This window comes from Schistocerca nitens, chromosome 12, assembly GCF_023898315.1.
Source record: "Schistocerca nitens isolate TAMUIC-IGC-003100 chromosome 12, iqSchNite1.1, whole genome shotgun sequence".
In the NCBI taxonomy this organism is placed as follows: Eukaryota; Metazoa; Arthropoda; class Insecta; order Orthoptera; family Acrididae; genus Schistocerca; species Schistocerca nitens.
Window position 1 is genome coordinate 16,057,613 of NC_064625.1, and position 22,664 is coordinate 16,080,276.

Consider the following 22,664-nt stretch of genomic DNA (forward strand, 5'->3'; position numbering starts at 1 on the left):
ATCTGTGAAATGGATGGTAATTCTTGTTCCAGTGTCATTCATGTATGGAGCACGGGAGGGATTATTGTTAGACACCTCTGTGTGCACTGTTTTCTTTGGTATCCTGCTATCTCCACGGTTGTGTTACATAGGGGTTTTGTAGTATGTACCTAGATTCATAACTTAGTAACTTAAAAGTTTATTCTCATTTGCATATAGCTTCAAGCATCTCTCTCTCTCTCTCTCTCTCTCTCTCTCTCTCTCTCTCTCTTTCTGTCTCCCCCCCCCCTTTCCATCTGCCTCTCACTCTCCCCCCCCCCCCCTCTCTCTTCTATTCTCTTTTTTCCTCCCTCACTCCATGATGCTCTCCCATAGGCTCTTAACAAAGCTGGACCTGTGACCATTCATGTTCCCCTTTGTTTGCATATGTTCAATATCCCCTGTTAGTGAGTGTTTGAAACAGGTCTCACACACATCAGGAATATTTTAGGATCAGTTTCATGAGTGTTTTGTAAGCAGTCTCCTTTAGAGACTGATTGCATTTTTGTAGTATTCTACCAATGAACAGAAGTCTGCTATCTGCTTTACCTGTGACTGAGTCTATGTGGTCATTCCGTTTCATATCGGTACCAACTGTTAAACCTTGCTATTTGTATGAGATTATTGATTCAAACTGTGATTCACAAGTTGCCATCCTTAACACCACTTTGAAATCATATCAAGATCTGGCTGAACATTTTTGCAGCCATTGTCAGACATTACTTCATTATAGGTAACTGCATCAGCTGTAGAATGTCTGAAGTTACTGTTAATATTGTCTGCAAAGTCATTAATATACAATGTGAACAGGAAGTGCCCTAACACACTTCCCCTGTTGCGCACCTGAAGTTATTCTACATTTGTCAACGATTCTCCATTCGATATAACACACAGCTCAATACTACGTTTGATTGTACTTTCAGATAATAAGTGTACCTGTGGTACTGCGTCAGAGCCCCGTTCGCTGCAAATGGCTCTAAGCACTATGGGACTTAACATTTGATGTCCACTGCAGCGCCGTTGTGAAACTATTTTGAAATTGTGCGCTCTACTAGATTTACTCACAGGAGACACAAATGCCGACGAGGAGAATGGCTGTCATCAGCAGGAAGGCCTCACCGAGGCCAGCCAATACGGCGAACAGCACCGCCGCCAGCACCACCAGTGGCACCGACAGCCCATTCAGCACCAGCCACGGCACCAGCAGCCCGGGGGACCTCTGCAGCAGAGGAGACGGGCGCGTGGAATGTGGCCACTGCTGCATGTTTCTGTACTGTATACCGACACTGATATTTAAGGGAATTATTTCAACATTACTCCTATACAGGGTGTATACGACCCGGGAGGTCCGGGAAAAACTCGGGAATTGTTTAGAATTCCGGGAATTTTTCATTGTTTTAGTTTTCAGTTAAATTTTTGTGATTTTGACAGGTAAGAACCAATACTCTAACAAAGGATATTACTGTATCCCGCTACTGCAGAATAATACTGCAGCAACAAAACATAAACAGGAGAAAAAAAAAGAAAGAAAATAAAACCCAAGTTGCAAAGGAAATGCTCCATATACAACAACAAAACAGTGCTCATACAAGCGTCTGCCAACAGCAAAGTGTGTCAAAGGCTTTAGGAAGACTATGGAATGCTTCATAACAACAAATTGCCTCTGATGAGTGTGGTGTGACAACTGTTTAAATAGATTTGTTTGAGCAGTTGGGGGCGGGCTCTTACGCATGCGCAGTTGAGTCACGTATGAGTAGTACCTTCTCCCGCTTCTCGTTACAGATGTGTGGCTGGGTGCCACTACTTAATATTGCCCCGGTTTGGAAATTAGTAAATTTGGGGCTGATGCACAGAGCAGTCTGACTTGTGGTGGGGAGGTGGGTCGTCTCCACGTGACCCGTGTTTACGTTTAGTGATTTTGTTGTTTCCTCTTCGTTTATTGCTCTCACGTTAAATGATAACAAAACGGATTTTTGTGGCCGGGAGCTGTCAAATGAATTAAAATACGTTCGCGTATTTACGGAAGGCTAAAATATGTTATTAGTTTTACATTTTATTTCCACCTTTCTGACAGTCAAACATTAATCGTCTTACAGAACAATGATGTTATTTTGGCCGGTTTGCTAAAGAGATTTGGCTTTTATTAATCTTTTCTGTTGAGGCATTCAATTTATTTGGAACTAAGTGTTTAATTTCACACTATTGGCTAGTTTCAACTGTTCGCTGCATTTCAAGTGCACATATGGCATTATGCCATAATTAAGAACCAAACATGAGATAACACAGTACTGGTACTCCAAGAAAATTTGCTTACAAATGTGCATTTTAAGCCGTACTATGTGTTTTAGTATTGTTCACGAAATTCCAACGCTCTTGAAGTATCCTCTGATGCCTTGTTTCTTTTATGACATAATGTAAGATCTTTTAATGTTTTACACGTATGAACATATGGGCTTCCTGCGTCATCGTAGCTGCGCAAGCGCGGTTATCTGCCGCTCTCATGCAACTGCTGTAACAAACCTATTTCTAACAGGTTGTGGGAAAATATTGCAAATGGTGGTTTGAAAAGCGTTACATTCAAAGGAGATTTCCTTTTACGTAAGATGAGCTATGTTCGAGAATGTATGATGAATTTCTTAAATCACAAAGCGTTTGACTGTCATTTAAAAATCAACTCTTTGAGGACGACCAATTAGAAGAATTGAGAGCCCAGAAGATCAGACATTTACGTTGTTATTAAAAATTTTACTGGCACATTTGTGTGATGTATCTTAAAGTGTAAAAAGTGCAAAAAAAGATCAACATTATATGTGGAAGCTTAGCTTCTCTTCCAGCTTATTAATCTTTGAGACCAATATTATAGGTGAATGGTATGTATATTAATTTAAACTTTTCTTATTTGTGTGTTTGCACTACTTAAGAGTGATCTTGCTATTGGCTGACTACATCATATGTCCTATGCTGTCATCAGCTGGCGAAATCATGTGACATGGGCTATGACTGGCTTACAAAAGCGCATCGCAATCTCAATTTCAATGCTTCGAAAAGTGACATGCAATGTTTGGTGGAATTCGAATTTATACCTTCGTAATACAAAAATATGCAGCGTACATGTTGCTGCGCATCAAATGTCTTCCAACACGTGTTTTTCCCCCCTGAGTTATATTTTCTAAAGTGCCGGGAAATTCTACTCTGGTATATAAAACCATTAACATTCAAAGGATTGATGATGAGTTTTACAAAAAAAATGGTTCAAATGGCTCTGAGCACTATGGGACTCAACTTCTGAGGTCATTAGACCCCTAGAACTTAGAACTAGTTAAACCTAACTAACCTAAGGACATCACACACATCCATGCCCGAGGCAGGATTCGAACCTGCGACCGTGGCGGTCTCGCGGTTCCAGACTGCAGCGCCTAGAACCGTACGGCCACTTCGGCTGGCGATGAGTTTTACAGTGCCGAATAAGTGTATACTGTCACTTATCATGGAAAAAGTGTATTTTCACCCCGGAGAAGTGTATTTTTAACCGGGAAAAATGCAAGATTTTTTTTTTCCCTGTCCACATATACACCCTGTTATACTACTTTACTAGTCAGCATGACCAAGATATGTTCAAAGAGTATTGAACCTATGGTTGGCAGAAGTACATATATTGTTTTGGAGGTACAGAACCCCAGTCCACTTCAAAGTAGTCTCCTATGTAATGCACACCTCTCTCTCTCTCTCTCTCTCTCTCTCTCTCTCTCTCCAGTCACCTGGCAGATTTGAATGTAGTGCACATGCACAAGCCGATCTCGAACCTTCGTGCATGTGCGTGAATTTTTTCCCACCTGTTGATAGCACCAGTTGCCAGTGAGCAGCAGTCGAGTGAGGTAGTGTGTAGTACTTGCGCCAGTTTTTGTTGTGAGAGAAATGACGGAAAGTCGGGAGTGACACTTCTTGATAAAATTTTGCCAGAAACTGGGTGACAGACTGGTGGAAACCATTCAGAAGATTCATATGGATTTTGGTGATGGTGCCGTGGGCATCACATAGATTAAGGAGTGGTACAACTGATTTAAAGACGATTGCACTTTGGTGTAGAGCGAGCTGTTCTCCGGTCAACCATTGACATGCTGAACTGACTGGGTCATTGCTAAAATGAATGCTGTGGTGATGCGAGACTGTCTTGTGACTATTGAAGAAATTGCGGAATAGGTGGGTGTCGACTTTTCAGCACATTCCATTGTGACAGAAGATTTGGCCACGAAGAGTGAATCAGTGAAATTCGTGCCGTAACTGCCGACGGCAGAGCAAAAGCGACTTCGTGTTGAAGTCTCACAGGATGTGGTGGGCGCTACAAAAAGTGACGTCGACTTTGTGAACACCATAATTACGGGTGACAAGTCCTGGGTATGCAGGTATGACCAGGAAGCCAAACCTCAGTCGTCACAGTGGATGCATTCCTCATCTCCAAGACCCAAAGAAGGCTCGCCAGATGCGTAGCAATGTCAAAACTATGATGACTGCTTTATTTGATTCCTGCAGTGTGATAAACCACGAGTACGCTCCACAGGGTCAAACAATCACTAAAGTGTACTACAGGGAAGTCCTCCGCCATCTATGTGATGCTGTGTGGTGCAAGAGACTAGTTTTTCTGTCAGCAGGAAATTAGCATCTCCAACACGACAGTGCTCCAGCATATTCATCCCACTTTATTTGACTGTTTTGGCTAGAAACCTGGTTCCTGTGCTTCAACTGGCTCCTTACTATCCTGATTTGGTCCCCTGAAACTACTGGCTGTTCCCTCAACTTGAGAGGCCATTGAAAGGAATGCAATTTCAGACTCGAGGACATTATGGCCGCAACGACAGTTTAGCTAACTCCATTCTAAAAGAAGCTTTTTCTGCATCTTCCAACAATGGTGGAAGTGCATGGAGTTCCAAGGGAACTATTTTGAGGGTGATTAAGTGTCCAACACTCGAGGTAAGCCAGTTCTTTTTTCTCCGAGCCAGAGGTCGAATAATTTTCTAACAGACATAGTACTCATAGTTATCAGCTGGACAATTTCATTTTGCACAATGTCTCATGTTGTCTCAAATTGTGCTCATTTCAGGAATATCAGCTTGGGAAATAACTAAAGTCACATGGAATCACAGAGAGGGAGTAGGGATCCTGACTAACCACAGGAATGTTGCGTTTGGTGAGGAAACTGTCTCAATTGCACAGAATGGATGTGTGCATTATCATTATGTAGCTGCCAAGGTTTGCAGTCCACAGATCAAGATGTTTGCACCACACAGTTACCTCTCTCTGGTTTGCGAGTTCTCATAATGTGGCACTATGGTCTTCCATCATCAAAGTCCGTGCTTTCTCAATAATATTGTTATTTCAACTCACTGATGGTCTACCTGTATGCAGTTCACTGTCCAGTGACATGTAACCATGTTTGAAGCAGTTGTATCAGTCTTTTTAACTGTGAGATGCTTTTGCCATTGTCCTCAAAATTGTGTTGAAATTGTGAACAGCTTCCACTCAGCTATCACAAAAATTTTGATAAAATTTGATGCAATATTGCTGCTCAGTTTGTTCTATCGGTTTACCTGCTGGAATCCAACAAACAGTTGCTATATATCCTCAGTCGTAGGCGTACTGCCTGCAACTGTTGCTTTCTGGTGGCAGGAAAACTCTCAACTGTGCACAAATGTACCTTGCCTCTTCCCCTCAGAAGAAAGTCTCCTGCGTTTCATCAGTTTGTGCGGGAAGAGGAAGGTTTGATACTTTTTCAGCTCACCTCATATATAACAATATGCAGACCACTATTGGTTGACAATGTGAAAATCTGTCTAGAGGTATGTCCATAGAATGCATCTTCCCTTGTGCTTGAGTGCAGATGTGTAGGTGTGTGCAAAAATTAGAGGTTAGATCATATGCCTGAACTTCTTGTGTTTCCATATGCCTCATACTTAAGCATTCCGCTCGGTACCCAGTTTTTTGCTCAGTAGTTTGCATTGCAGCTACTGTGACAGAGAAAGAAAATATGAAGGTTACTGTGGACAAAACATTATCTAAATAACAGTGATGCCATATACTATTACATGAAATATAATTTTTGTGGTTATAAGGCTAGTAGTAACATTTCGTTTAGTGGCGATTTGTTTACCAGTTTGAGATATATATTTTATATTCTCAAACAAAGCATTTCATTGATTTCGTCTGAACCTCAGAAATACTTCAAGGATGATCTTAGTCGCTATATGAAGGTCAGATAGAGTAACATCCTCATACTCAACAAATGTGGATGATAAGTAGTTCAGACAAGAAGAGAACAGAAGCTTATGAAATGTGGTAATACAGAAGAATGCTGAAAATTAGATTGGTACAGCATGTAACTAATGAGAGTACCAAATAGAACTGGGGAGAAAAGAAATTAAGGAGGGATCTGTTGAGAGGACACGTTCCGAAACAAGGGATCAGAAATTTAGTATTGGACGGAAATGTGGGAGGGAAAAATCATAGGGGGAGACCGAAAGAGGAACACAGTAATCAGACTTAGAAGGATGTAGGTTGTAGTAGTTACTCGGAGATGAAGAGGCTTGCACAGGACAGAGTAGCATGCAGAGCTGCATCAGACCAGTCTTCAGACTGTAGACCACAAACACACAACTCTTTGACATAATTCCATAAGTAAAAGTATTCAAGTCAGATGCCCTGTGATGGTGTGTGGGGGGGGGGGGGGGTGCACTGGTGAGTGGTGAGTATGTCCAGTTCGACACAGGCAGTTTGGGACTGAGGTAATTACAACTGTGTGAAAGAAGGTGTGGTGCAGCACAGTCTTGTCTAAAAATCAATTCCTTGGTCTCTTCTCGTTGAGGCGTGAGCTATTGCTGCAGCTTTTCCAGGAACATGAACCCGTCCACATTTTTCTCTGCAAAGAAAAATGTTCCATAAATTTTGAAAATGACGTGGCACAAAATACATTAACTTTAGATGAATTGAGAATGTGTTTTACTACCTTGTGTGGATGTTCTGTGCCCAAGACATGCACATTATGACAGGCTACCTTTCCAGACAATGTAACGTGGCTTTTTCACCAAAAACCAACTTCTGTGCAAAAACCGCAATGCCCTGGGGGGAGGCGAGTGAGTAGGAGACTGGTGACCTTTGCTGTTTGGCCTCGTTATACACTCAAATCAGAATCTGACATTTTGGGTTCGACAGCCTCCTTTTTCGGAGCAAAAGTTCCCTTCACAGTTGAACATTTTGCAAAGTGTAGCACTATTGGCTGTGGATTTTACTTTGCAGTCTGTGAACTCTTTAGCTCGTGGTTCTCTTATGTCACCACTCGACTTACCAGATGCACTCCAATAAAGAGGAGAACGGTTGCAATGAGCGCCAGAGCAGCCACCACGATAGACACGATCTGCGTGATGAACAAGGCTGAAACACACACAATATTTCTCAGCATATTTGTTAGTTTATGGGAGGAATCAGAAATCTGAGATGCGTTCACAAAATAGCAGGAATTTTCCTTTTTTTGAAAAGAAGGTTATTTATTCTTTTACAGTAATATTATCTCTTTTTTTATAGTCCCCATTAGATATTATACACTTACATAGCACTTTTCCCAATTCTCAAAACACCTCTGGAACCTTTGGAATAGTCATATGAAGCCGTGTGTTTTGAATGTTGATGCTGTGGCATCATTACAGTATTTTTTTTTTTTTTTTTTTTTTTTTTGCCAGAAATTCAAAAACAAGCAATGAAGTGTAAACAGGTGCATTATTGTGGTGCAAAACCGCAAATTCTGTCACCACAGATCCAGACTCCCCCCCCCCCCCCCCCTCCACCCCCTCGCACCCGTGCAGTCTCTCTCCCCCCCCTTTTGGATTCCTTCAGGCATTATACTTGTTAAATGGTACTCCTTACTGATTATTTGATGTTGTGACAAGAACTCGTGGCGCACTATGCTGTAAAACTGCATAGCCTTTGCATTTTACCATACTTGTCAAGTTTTTTTTTTTTTTAATCTTGGTGATCCCAAATGTTTCCATCGGGACAACTGAGACTTATTTTTGACACTGTACCCATAAATACACGTTTGTTCACCTGTTATGACACATTTCAGTAGCTTTGTAATATTGTTGACATTTTCAAGCAACTCCTGAGTAAATTGCATTCACCACAGTTTTTTATTCATAATCAGAAAATTTTGGAAGAAATTTCGCTGTCAAGTGTTTAACATCTAAAACATCCAAAAAAATTTCATGCAATGAACCAGTTGATATGTCAGCATCATCAGTGATTTCTGCGATTGTGACTCAGCAATCCTTCACGATCATTTCCTTCACTTTTTCCACATCCGTTGCACACATCTTCACGGTCTTCAAAATGCTTATACCACTTGCAAAATATTGTTTTACACACAGTGGACTCACCAAAAGCAGTATTTAATGTTTCTAATACTTTACTGCACTTTATTCTGTTCCTATAACAATATTTCATACAAATGCTCAACTACATTTTGATACAAAATAAGTTATCACCGATACTACCAAAATATATGTAACCTTTTTGACAGCTGACAACAGACTAAATATCCAATATGGCTAACACTGCACAGATACTGTCCAGATATAACTTTTTTCAATCTTGGAAGCATTTATGGACCTCACTTTTCATTGAAGTGATCGGCTCCTTCAGCAATTCTGTTTTATCTCATTAGTGGTGGCATAACAACATCCTTTCATAGGTTTCTTCAGCCCTGGGAATAGAAAGAAGTTGCAGGGGGCCATTTTAGGTGAATGCATTGGCTGAGGCAACATAACGGTTTGTTTTTTGCCAAAAAATCATGAACAGGCAGGCATTGAGATGTGAGCAGGACCATTATCATGATCCAATTTCCATGAGTGGTTTTGCCACAATTCCTGTTATTTTCTTCAGATTGCTTCACAAAAATGGTGCATAACTTCCAAGTAGTATTCCTTATTGACTGTAAGACCATAGGAAGAAATGGAAGAAAACAGTGTGCAGAACCTTCACACAAGATCAAACTTGTCGATTTTTTTTCTGTCTTGGCTCTTCAGGCAGGACAATTGGGCCTTGGTTTCAATGTCACCTATTACAACATTCTTTAGAAGTTCTGGATCATAGTTGACTTCATTCAGCAACTCCTGAACGATGTCTATATGATATCATTTTTGGTCAAAATTCAACAATCTTGGAACAGACTTCAGTGCTACCTGTTTCATGCCCAAAAGTCCAAAAAAAATGCTTGATATGAGCCAGAGGATATGCTGACATCATCAGGAACCCCTCTGAAGGTCATTCAGTGATTTTCTTTACTTCTTGCACATTGCCATGTCATCATTAATGGATGTGCTAGGGCGTCCAGGGTGGTCATTGTCTTTAACGTCCTCTCAACCCTCTTTGAAATGTGTAGAAATTCATAAACTTGTGTCTTAATAGTAGATTCACCAAAATTCAAATGCAGTTTTGTACATTATTTCCTTTTTCTAGCAAAATTTAATGCAAATTCTTTGATCCATCTTTTTCTAAGGTCAAAATTCACTGAGCACTCGAAAATGCGTATAACCTTCCTGACTGCCAAGAATAAACTAAATATTCAAAACAGCTGAAAATGCAAATATATATCAGGAATGTGTGTATGAAAAAGATAAAAAGAAATTTTGAAAATTGGATGCATAAAGCCCACAAAATTAAAAAAATTCCATTGCTTTTTGATCACACATCATACAGCTGAAATGGACTTGTCACTTTTTACTTTTCTAATTCCTTGAATGTATATAATGAGACCTGCTTTTCCCTTTGTGAGGGAACAAAAAGGCAAAAGCTTATATATTCCACTGGGCTGAAGTGTTTGATCAAATGAAACTTTTTGAATAGGAGCTAGTATTTGTATAGTGGTCTAGCCAAGTGTGTTGAGTAGTGGTGAACAATAATAACTTGTTGACTAATGACATATTTTGATTTTTTCTTATTCTTCCATTTGGTTCATCCAAATTCTGCTTGCATGCACATTGCAGTAGTAGGGGTAAAATGAATCTTCCACATTGCTTCTTTGGAATCATACTAAAATGTAACTATAAAAAACAGATTAAAATCAGTCTTGACGGCAGTAAAACATTTCTTTACAATGGTTACTGGTTTCAGTCAGAATGTGACCTCCTTCAGGCCATTTATACCATGATAATAGGCAGTGACAGGGAATGGAGTAGGTGTTAGGATTCCTTGAACATCAACTGCTGATTTGAGCAGTGGAGTCATAAGACCTGGTCTGTTTACCATCACTGCCTACCATAATGGTATAAATGGTCTGAATATGGTCACATTCTGACTGAAGTTGGCAACGATTGTAAATAATTTTTTTATTGCAGTCAAGACTGTTTTTAACCATTTTTTAAAGTACTTTTAGCCCGACCACTGTTATTCTAAGGTGACTATAGCCTCAGTGAATAGAAGACAATGATTTTACTGTTAAATTAATATCATTATCTTAAGCAATGAAAAGCCTTTTGTAAAAGTTAATTAAGTTTGTGAAAAAAGTCAGTCCATTTCAGCACATGTCCTAGAGCAGGTATAAGTGTTAATAAATGTCCAATGAGTAGTCATTAACCATGTTCAAAAGGTATTTAAGCATCACAACTTGTGCAGGTGCGAAGAAAATAAATTTGCTCTCATAGTTCGACAAATTTAATTCTACTGTCAAATAAGTTTCATCTTGTTTGCTTTTAAATAGTAGGTCCTGTGGACTGTGTAAATAGACTGCCATATGTGGCACTGACTTTCATTGAGGTATACATAGCTTGTGCTTAAGAAAATAGGCCAATCAGTTGTGGAGTGCATTTCGCTCATTGTTCTTTTGTTGATATAGCAATTGGATGTATGTAACATGCGAGATAGTAGCATCAAATACTAAAAGAAGAGTAAAAAAAGGAGAGTCTAATATTAACTGGAGAAAACACAATATTAACGTGGATGATAAAATGAGATACAAGGTCTGGGTGTTGGAAATAGACAATTAAAGGCTGTAAAGTGTTGAAATATCCAGGAGTCATTCTGCCATCTGGCAGAAGAGTCTGCTCACAGTATTTGTGCCATGCATTTCTCTCTGCACTATGAATCACCAGGTGCAGATCCAAGAAGAGCATCATGGGGGTCATGAGGCACTCAACCCGCCTTCCCCCTTCCCTTCCAAAGAAAATTTTCCTGTAAGCATTTCCATACTTTCATATTCCAATTTCCAAATTTCTCAGCTAATGTTCACAGAATAAAGTAGCCTGAGAAATAAATGTCTTGAAAATGTCTTTCAAATAACATATTTCTCCGAAACAGAGTTTTGTGGACGTTATGCTAAAGCATTCTATTAAGTAATGACATAAACAAATTATTATTATTATTATAGTATGACATTTTATTGTTATTAAAATCCTAGGTGTCTGGGAAATGTTAAAAACAGGGGCAACAGCTACTTATAAACCAGGGGGGGGGGGGGGGTTATGGTATCTCGCTCAGACTAAACCCTGGATTCATGCCTGTGAACTTCAGTGTGCAATTGCCTTTCCAAACTGAACTGTATGGTTACACAGTGGCAGCTTTCAACCTGCTCAGTCAAATTACTCTCTAAAGTGGCTGGCCTAATCTTTCTGTGTTCATATAATGCTATCCTACAGCTAAATGAATTCTCTATGTATGTTGTGGTATTTTTTAATGTTTTTTTGCAGTTAAGCAAGAGTGTATTATTTTATATACTTGGTCCAGTCACATCAATATGGCCACAACTATGTTCAATGTCAGTGTGCAGTAACCACTCACACACTGCAGGTGGCAACACTAGCAGTGGAGTGTATAAAGCGTGTTGAAGGATGCAGAAAACAGCACAGTCATTGTCGTAATGCGGAAATGGAGTGATTAGTCTGACGTCCAAAAGGGGATGACCATTGGCTTTTGGGTGAAGGCTGGAAGCATTTCCAAAATGGCTGAGTTTGTAAACTGTCCGTGTGCCATCATGATTAAAGTGCAGGGTGATTATAATTAAAGTTAAACTTTCAAATCACTGTAGAAATAATGCCACTGGTCAGAATGATGTCAAATTGCAATGGAATGTTATTGGAGAAGAGGGCAAACGTATGGCAGAAGAAGAATAAATAGTTACAAAACATAACAATAGATGGTGCTGTAAGTCCAAAAACTGCAAGAAAGCATCACTCGCATCAGTTTTTAGTTGTCCTGAGGCCAAAAAGCATCAATCACATCGATTTTTAATTTTCCTAGGGCCAAAAACTGCAGAAAAAGCATCAATCAAAATCAAATCGGATTATTAATTTCCATGTGACTGGCACAAAACATGTTCAATGTAGTCCACCATTTTCTGCAACAAGTTGAAATCGAGAAACAGCATGTTCCACAACTGATTAAAGTGTTTCTGGGGTCACTTTCAGAATGTGCTGCACAATGCGTGCCTTAAATGCAGCTATGTTTGCAATTGGAACACTGAACACAACATCTTTCAGATAGCCCCACAGCCAGAAGACACACAGATTAAGATCAGGTGATCGAGATGGCCAGACTGTAGGGAAATGGTGGCTGATAATTCTAGCATTTCCGAAATGGCACTTCAGCAGCTGCTTAACTGGATTTTCAATGTGCAGAGGTGTCCCATCTTGCATAAAAATGATCCCATCCACACATCCACGCTGTTGGAGAGCTGGAATGACATGGTTGCACAAAAGACATTCACAGTGTTTACCAGTGATGGTACAGATAACAGGACCAGAAGCACCTGTCTCTTCAAGAAAATATAGCCCTATGATAAATGAGGCATAAACCCGCAAAGCGACCATTTCAGGATGAAGTGGCATTGGTTGATTTGCGTGTGGATTTTCCGCTGCGCATAATCATCAATTCTGTATATTGACTTATCCTGTCAGATGGAAGTGGGCTTCGTCTGTTCAAAAAATCTTCCACAGCCAATCATTATCCACATCCATGCGAGCAAGAAATTCTAATGAAAAGGCCTCTCTTGCTGGCAGGTCAACAGGAAGCAACTTGTGCACATGGGTAATTTTGTAATGGATAGCAAAGAAGGATGCTTCTTAGGATTTTACTCACCGTGCTCATGGGTATGTCCAATTTTCAGGCAATTCTCTGTGCACTACACGTTTCCACACCACCATCCGTCATCTCCTGCATTGCTGTGGCTACTGCTTCCACTGACATCGAATCAATTCATTTCCTTCATCTACCAGGTTGCACACCAAAAGAACTTTTCTTTTCGAATTCATTTTCCACATACCCACAGCACTCATCAGACCAATGCCTTTTTTCAAACCCTTCGTTGTCCATAACGTCTGCAGAGCAACATGTTCACAGTCATCATTCTTTAATACAACTTTAGAAGCAGAGCACGATCCTGCATTGAGACAGTCACGGCGAACGTTGCAGATGTGAAAGGAAGAAAAGCCGTGTACCCGGCATGTTTATACCAACTTCAGTGGGTCATGCACATGATGGGTGTTTTCATTTACATAATTTGACACATAAAGTGCCATCTATTGATCAATTTTCACACTATTTTTTTTCTTCTGCCATACGTTTTCCCTCTTCTCCAATAATATTCCATTGCAATTTGGCGTCATTCTGACCAGTGGTGTTATTTCTACAGCGTTTAACTTTAATGATAATCTCCCTGTACATTTCCTGATTGTCTGGAAGTGACAAAATTTACGTATTCTGATACATATAGCGCCATCTTTTGATCAATTTTCACATTTTTTTTTTTTTTTCTCTTCTTCTTCTTCTTCTTCTTCTTCTTCTGGCATACGTTTTCCCCCTTCTCCATAATACTCCATTACAATTTGATGTCGTTCTGACCAGTAGAATTATTTCTACAGTGTTCTGAAAATTTAACTTTAGATTAGATTAGTTTTTCGTTCCATAGATCCGTGTTGAGGAGATCCTCGTGGATATGGAACATGTCACTTTTTTTTTTTTTTTTTTTAAAAGCTGAAATAACAATACTAATAGTATGAATATATACAATACGTCATTTGTTTCTATTAAAAAATTCGTGAGTGGAGTAGAAGGAGTTGGCCATTAGTAAGTCTTTCAGGCTCCTTTTAAACTGATCTTTATTTGTAACTAAATTTTTTATGTTTGCTGGCAAATTATTGAAGATGAGTGTTCCTGAGTAGTGGACCCCTTTTTGAACTAAAGTAAGTGCTTTTAAGTCCTTGTACAGATCATTTTTGTTCCTGGTATTGTATGTATCAACTGAGCTGTTTGTTGGAAAAAGAGATATATTATTTAGGACAAATTTCATTAAGGAGTAAATATACTGAGAGGCAGTAGTTAGTATACCCAGTTCTTTGAAGAGGTTTCTACAGGACGTCTGTGAATTTACTCCACAAATAATACGTATTACACGCTTTTGGACTCTGAAAACTTTTGTTTGACTTGAAGAGTTACCCCAAAATATTATACCATATGACATTATGGAATGAAAGTAGACAAAGTATGCAAGCTTTTTCACTTTTATGTCGCCTATGTCTGCTAACACTCGAATTGCAAATACAGATTTGTTAAGGCGTTTTTGCAGTTCTGTGGTGTGCTCCTCCCAACTGAATTTATTATCAAGTTGTAATCCCTAGAATTTAAGACTGTCAACCTCTTCTATCTGCTCTTCTTTGTACTTTATGCATATGCTGGGTGGAAACCTCTTACAGGTTCTGAATTGCATATAGTGAGTCTTTTCGAAGTTTAATGTCAGTGAGTTGGCTTTAAACCATTTATTAATATCCATGAAGATATCATTAGCAGATATTTCTAGAACTACACTCGACATACTATTTATTGCAATACTTATAATCACCCTGTATACCACCCATGGCAAAATGGCGCTATCCAAAACTGGTGCGAGGCGACTGTGGTGCACTATGGGCCACAGATGACAGGGGTGAACGATGGCTACGGAGATGTGTACAGGTGAATTGATGTGCAACTGTTGAGCAACTGTCTGCTCAGATGAACCAAGGAGCTACCAACAGTGTCTCCTCAACGACCATTCAGGGAACGTTGCTGCATATGGGTCTCCTCAGCAGGTGGCCGGTTCACACACCCATGCTGACTGCCGTTCATTCCCACCAAAGGCTGTTATTTGCATACCAGTACCATAACTGGTCGTCCACTGAGTGGTGACAGCTGGCCTTTTCAGATGAATCACATTTTACGCTCCATCAGACAGATGGCCATTGGCGTGCTTGGCGTGAAAGTCTGAAAGTGAACACCCTGCAGCAATCAAGGGGGTGTCATGGTCTGATGAATGTTTTCACGGCATTCTCTGCGTCATCTCGTCATTCTGGAAGGCACAGTGGATCAACACAAGTTTCGACATATCGTTTGGGACTGTATCCTTCCCTGCATGCGGTTTGTTTTTCCTCGACACGACAGCATTTGTGAGCAGTACCTGCTACATGTCACACAGCTCACAGTGTATATCTGGTTTGAAGAACACCGGGATGAGTTTACTGTACTCCCCTGGCCACCAAACTCTCCAGATTTATGCACAATTGAGACTCCACAGGATCACCTCAATTGGGCTGTTGGCACCACGGATCCTCAACTGAGATCCCTAGCGTAACTGGCTACAGCACTGGAGTCGGGATGGCTCCACATTCCTGTCGGTGTCTTCCAGAGCCTTATTGTCTCTCTTTCTCCGTGTCTCACAGCTGTCTGCACTGCCAAAGGTGGCTATTCAGGCTTTTGACAGGTGGTCAGATCACTGTGAGTGGATAGCATATTTCCAAGGTAGTGCCCTACAGCCAGTAAATATTTTTAAAAATGCCAAAGTTCAGTACGAGATCTAGTGATAAATACTTTTTATTATGGCTAGTTTCAGTCTTAGGTCCACCCCGATAGCTGAGTGGTTAGTGCGGCGGTCTGTCACGCGAGGGGACCGGGTTCGATTCCCGGCCGGGTCGGAGATTTTTTCCGCTTGCGGACTGGGTGTTGTGTTGTCCTCATTATCATTTCATCCTCATCAGTGGAAGGCAATGGAAAGCCACCACCAGAATCACTTCCCCAGATGCTCGTGCAGTGGACCACTCTAATGAGGCTTCTCCCATGACAAGACCTGCCGTAAGGCAGAATCTAAAATTCCCATTTTTGATATAACTGATTTCATGAGTTTTAAAATATGCCCTGTACCAAGAAGTATACAAAACTTTTGTACTTCAAGCAGCTGATAGTTACATGCTCAGTATTTTTAATGTAGATTGCTTTGACACCTAAACAGTAGCAGTAAAGATATTTCAATGTTATATGCAGATTTCATCATTTCATATTATCTATATGAATACTGACACCAGATTTTTTATTCAATGATCTGAAATTACATACTCATATGATTAAATCTGAGATATTCAATGAGTTAGAAAATAGTTAGAAGATGTTCACCAAAAATTATTGCTATTACCGTTATGCTAGGTTGAAACTGAAAATTAAAAATCTGAAATAGAAAAAAGTGAGAACAATCGAGAAAAACCTATTGCATATGTACAATAATAACCCCCAGAAATGTCAGATTAACACGCCTTGAGGAGCAGGAACAGGGTACAACACATCACATTCAATCACATTAATGCAGTTATAGCATGACTTTCATGTTTTCTATTTTGTAATGTTCACTGACATAAATAACGCTGACCAGAATGTGTTTTAAAAGCTATATTTTTTAATTTGGTGAGTAATTTGTAACCTTGAGCCATTGTATGACTAGGTGAACATGGGATATCTCCCAAATCTACCCTCATATTGATTGGTAGAATAGATTTGACTGAACCAGGCCTTGTCTCTCCAGTTTGCCACACTGTTGTGCGGGCACACTAACCAGATGGCAGAATTTATAGCACTTTGACTGCATTATTCCAGTCCCAGAAAACATGTAGGACAACTTTTGTGATGTTTGGGAGGCAAGAGACAAGATACTGACACAATTGAAGATTCTTGAGCTCCGCTCAGATAGCGCAAGTGGTAACGCACTTCCCCGCATTGGCTAAGGTGCTGGGTTCGAGTCCCAGTCCAGCATACAATATTAATCTGCCTGGAAGTTTCAGTATTGCAATGAAGGTGGAAAAAAAAACAAGAAGACAGATTGTAGGAGGGGCAAGTGCTCTCTCTTGCCCTCTCCTTTTCCTTCCACCCCCGACTCCCCTCCCCCTCCACCACCCTTGTAGATGTCTGCAGGTGTATGTATATTCATGTGTTTGTGTATGCACTGTAGCTCAAAAAAGGATTCATCCAAAAGCTACTAAGTTTTCAGCCTTGTTTGTGTTCCTGTTGATGACTCAACATCTCTACCATTCAGTGAGTTTTCACCTTTGTGTCTAAGTTATTTATGGGTGATATACATTTTTTATTTTCTTTTGATCTGGATGGGATTCCCAATTTCTCACTTTGTGTTGGGAGCTTGTTGAATATCTTTTGGTCAGAGTAAATAACTCTTCTCTGAACCCTAGAGCAAGAGACAAAGTCTATACAAAAATTATTTTTGTTTTGTATCAGGATTGTGTAACTTGCAATTAATTTCAAACTTAATTTTATTATTAACAACAAAAATCATAAAGGAATAAATTTTCTTTGAAATTTAAACATACACACTCCTCAAAGATTAGGTCTACAGGTTATTCTGACTCGCCGACTGCTGCCTACAAGGCACCACGAGGAGTGATCTCTGTACATGGGACATGTAACCAGCATGACTCCTTCTGGTCATTATTGCCGGTAAATGAATCCTTATGGTGCCACTACTCCTTTATTTGAGCAGATCAGCTTTTGTCCTCACGAGGCTGAGTGGATCTCATTCCACACCTCCCTGTTTCAGAAAAATCTGAGGAGGTACTGGTAAACAAAGCTGGGTACTTCCACACTTGAGGCACTGACACTAACCATTCCACTGCAGTTTTTCTGTGAAACAAGGGTAACAATTCCGAGATTCCTTGCTTACTTTTGCTCTGTAGGTACTTCATTTACTTTAGATGACTTGCCCCAGAAGGCAAACTTATAAGGTGACATACGAAATGAGTTCCCACCCACAGCTTTAAGTCAACGTAATGAGATATTAACTTCTCATAGTATGGTTCACAGCTTCTATAAATATTTGACTAAAATTACTACATAAAATGAAGAAGGATACTTTAGAATAAATTAAGACTTATAGCGGCTTCAAAGAGGAACTGAAAATTATACTCTAGAGAACAAATGGACAGCAGAAATAAGAAATTCTTATGATTTTTTTTTAGGAATTTCCTCTAACTTACTATAAGTACACATTTTTAGATACATAAGCCCCCATTGTGATGTACACTGTTCACTCTAGAATACACTATGTAAAATGGAGTATCACAATCAATGCTGTACTGTTGACTAGTTACCCTACGATGTACACGGTGACAATTATTGAACTATATAAAATAAAATCGTCATAACTTCTGAATGGTTTGTGTTAGGACATTCAAATTGCATGGTTGGCCACAGGGCACCATGGGAATTAGTAAGCACATGCATGGCTTGATTTAGTGACGAAGCCCACTTCCATTTGGATGGGTTCATCAATAAGCAAAATTGGCACTTTGGTACTTTTGGGGACTGAGAATCCACATTTTGTGATTGAGAAGTCTCTTCACCCTCAATGGGTGAATGTGTGGTGTGCAATATTCACTTGCGGAATAATCGGTTGATATTCTTTGATGGCATGGTGACTACCAAATGGTACATGAAGGTTTTGAAACATGATTTCATCCCCATTAGCCAAAGTGACCGCTGATAAGATGTGGTTCATGCAAGATGAAGCTTGACCCCATCAAAGCAGGAGAGTGTTTGATGTCCTGGAGGAGCACTTTGGGGCCACATTCTATCTCTGGCGGGCCTTGATTGGCTGCCATATTCTCCGGATCTGAACACATGTGACTCCTTCTTGTGGAGCTATATTAAAGTCAAGGTGTACAACAATAACTCCAAAACCATTGCTGTGCTGAAAACAGCCATTCAGGAGGTCATCGACAGGATCGATGTTCCAACACTTCAGCGGGTCATACAGAATTTCGCCATTCATCTGCACCACATCATTGCCAATGATGGTAGGCATATTGAAGATGTCATAACCTAAATCTAAATGTCTGTAGTGGCATTTACATGTTGAGTAAAGTGTGTGCACATTGTAGTTTGTAACTAATTTATGTTTTTTTTCATATAGTTCAATAATTTTCACCCTGTACATACATGATATACTGTTATCTCTGCCCCATGTTGACTGACTTCAGCCTGCATGCCAGTAACAAATCCACTCAGTCATTATGAACAGCCAATGACTAAGTTACCATTGAGTGTAATGCAGCCCTCCACAATTGTTATTTATAACCTATCTTGTAACTTTGTAAATGTTAACAATTTACAAAAAGTGGCTGCAAGTGCTACTAATGTCATATTATGGTTTTTCTTGATATGTTGTTTATGCCTTTGTAGATGCTTGAAAATGGCACAAATGCTGAAATGGCAGTAGCAAAATATAAAGGACCTATGGCTAAAAAGCAAAAATGAAATCATAAAAAAGAGAGATAGAGACATTGCTGACTGGTAAACACAGCAAACATAAGTCTCAATTAATTTTCCTGTGAGTTAAATCCATCTTTAATTAATAACTGACTGCACAATAAGAAATTTTATTCATAGTGTTTTATTCAGTATTTACCATTAATATCTATTTCTGTCCACATCTGTTTTCATGTGTCTGTCACTTGATGGTTCTTATATCTCCTCGAGCTTGGAAATGGCAGATTTTGGTGACACTGGGAGAAAGCACGTATGGCAGAATGGTGGCAGGGGGTATTACCTTGCGCTCGCATTGGCCCCAAATCGTGGTCGACAGCACCCAACGGGCAGTCCTGCAGGAGGAATGATGCTGTCACAAAGGCAGCAGCTTCTATCTGCAATTCAGAGAACGCAGAATGGTTTGTCAGGAGCTATCTGAAACACTTACGGTTATTTAATAAATTTCACGAAACATAGGTTACATTTACTTTTTGTTCCATAGTTCCACAGTGAACTGATCCTCAAGCGTTTAGAATACATCATAAAGCAAGAATACATAACACATATTTAAAAAAAAGAAAATATGCTGATGTCCCTTCCACAGATTCTAAGTGGAATTGTCCTCAGGGATGTGGTAAAGAAAAAATAAACTGACAGAAAAAAATCACAACACCGAAACATAATTAATGTAGACTAGTGAAATTTTGTGGATGCATTTGTCTAGATACCATATTTAAGTGATTAACATTGCAAGATCACAGGTTAATGTAACTGCAAGATAAGGCATTGCAAATGTGAAATGCTGATACATTAATAACCAATGTAACTGCCAGAATGTTGAATGCAATCATCCAAACGTGCACGCATTGTCTTGGACACATGCCGGATGTCAGTTTGTGTGATGGAGTTCAATGCCTGTTGCACTTGGTTGTTCAATATAGAGACAGCTAATGCTGTTTGTGGATGACCCTGGAACTGTCATCTGATAATGTTCTATACGTGCTCGATTGGAGGCAGATCTGGTAATCGAGCAGGCCAAGGCAACACGTTGACACTCTGTAGATGATATTGGATTGCAACGGTTGTATGTGGATGAGCATTATTTTGTTGGAAATCACTGCCTGGAATGCTGTTCACGAATGGCAGCACAACAGGTCGCATCTCCGTACTGACATACAAATTTGCAGTCAGTGTGTGGGGGATAACCACAATAGTGCTCCTGCTGTCGTAAAACCCAGGCCATAAATATAGGTACAGGTGCACTGTGTCTAACGCACAGACAGGCCTTCAACTGGCCTCCTCCTAACCGACACATGCACACGTTCATCACTGGCACGCGCCGAGGCAGAACAGCCTTTCATCAGAAAACTCAACAGACGAGCACCCTCTCCTCCAATGAGCTCTCTCTTGACACCACTGAAGTCACAGATGGGACTGGTTAGAGGTCAATGGAATGCATGCTTCAGGGGCATCAGGCTCATAACTGTCCTGAAAGTAACCAGTTTGTAACAATTTATTGGTCACTGTGCTGCCAACTGTTACTTAAATTGTTGCTGCAGATGCAGTATGATGCGCCTGAGTCATACACCGAGCATCATGGTCATCATGTGGCCATCCAGAGCCCAGTCTTCTTGTAACTGTACATTCCCATGACCACTGCTACCAGCAGCCGTGCACAGTGGCTACATTCCCGCCACGTGTTTCTGCAGTATTGCAGAAGGGACATCCGGCTTCTTATAACCCTGTTAGATGACCTCACTGTAAGTCAGTGAGGTGCTGATAGTGGTGTCTGTTGCTTTACAGGCATTCTTGACTAACATCAATGCACCACATCCAATCTCAGAGGCAACTAACACTCATAACTGTTACAGTGTGCAACCCTGGTTTGCATCCTCATAGTGGCACTACTAGCGCCACTCTTATGCCACTGATGCAAAATGTGAGTAGGCATCATCTTTCATAAGCCTCACAACTCCTCATGCATGCTGCAATATTTTTTCTGTCAGTGTATTAAACACATATTTTGTCTGTGGCACAATAACAAACTTTTCAAAACATGTAAATGTATTCTCATTACTCAGTATAATAATATATGAGTGTACATACATCAGTTCTCCTAAGAATTTTGTCAGTGGGCTAGAAGGAGCTGGCCACCAATAAATCCTGTAAGATTCTCTGGAACTGAACTTCATGTGTAGTTAAACTCTTTTATGGTAATTGGTAAGTTACTGAAAATGTGTGTTCCTGAATAACAGACACATTTCTGGACCAAAGTAATTTACTGAAAATCTTTATGTACATTGCAAAACACAACTAAAGGATCACTTTTTCGAAATTCCAGCTTTTCCACCCATTGCAGTGCTGAAGTTTGAAATTTAGCTCGATGTCTGTGCAACCTTCCTCTGTAATGTTGCAAATGTGTGGCGTCCTGCGACTTCACCCTCAGGCTCGAAGACACTTCAAATGGCGAGGTATTGACATGTTCGAGCTCAGAAGTTCTTGTGACGTGTAAAGTGGGTTAATGATGCTACATTGGCACAAGATTTCACCACAATTCTGTCCAATGCCACTACGGATGTGCCACACAATGGGAACATCAGCACAGCCCCTCTTACCTGCATTTCACCTCTTCTTTCAGTGCCTCTGCATTGGAGGTCAGAATTACAACAATTAGTTTTGAAACCATGCGGTGTTCCCGTGAGTGGCCAATAAAAACATACCATACACACCACTGCTCAAAGTTGCCACGAACAGGCTACAGGTGGTGGCATAAAGGGTGTTAATGAAATACCCCATTATCTGGCACATTGATTCCCATGTATTTTGTGGTCAAAATGGTGGTTTGCATTGTGATGAGCAACAGCAAGACATTCATCACAACCCTTGATGCTGCCGGCACCCTCGGGTGTTTCAACATAATTTGGAGCGCAGTGCGACCACAATTTTTGCTTTCGTGTCCATGTTGGAACCACTAAGGACTGTTCAAAACCATTCAGTGAGATTTGAACATGGTATGAAACAGTAAAGGCAGCTTATGCTTTTTCTGTGCTCATATTTCC

The 22,664-nt window shown here is 40.2% G+C and overlaps 1 protein-coding gene across 2 annotated transcripts in view; it reads right to left on the bottom strand.

Moving 5' to 3' along the window:
* Positions 1–22,664, bottom strand: part of LOC126215323 (uncharacterized) — a 209,218-nt gene that overhangs the window by 140,954 nt on the left and 45,600 nt on the right. For both annotated transcript variants that reach the window (XM_049942003.1, XM_049942004.1), the window contains 3 exons: positions 19,907–20,000; positions 7,355–7,440; positions 1,084–1,237 (listed from right to left, as the gene is read on the bottom strand). In XM_049942003.1, the coding sequence (XP_049797960.1) occupies positions 1,084–1,237; positions 7,355–7,440; positions 19,907–20,000 (334 nt within the window). The remainder of the gene's footprint in view (positions 1–1,083; positions 1,238–7,354; positions 7,441–19,906; positions 20,001–22,664) is intronic.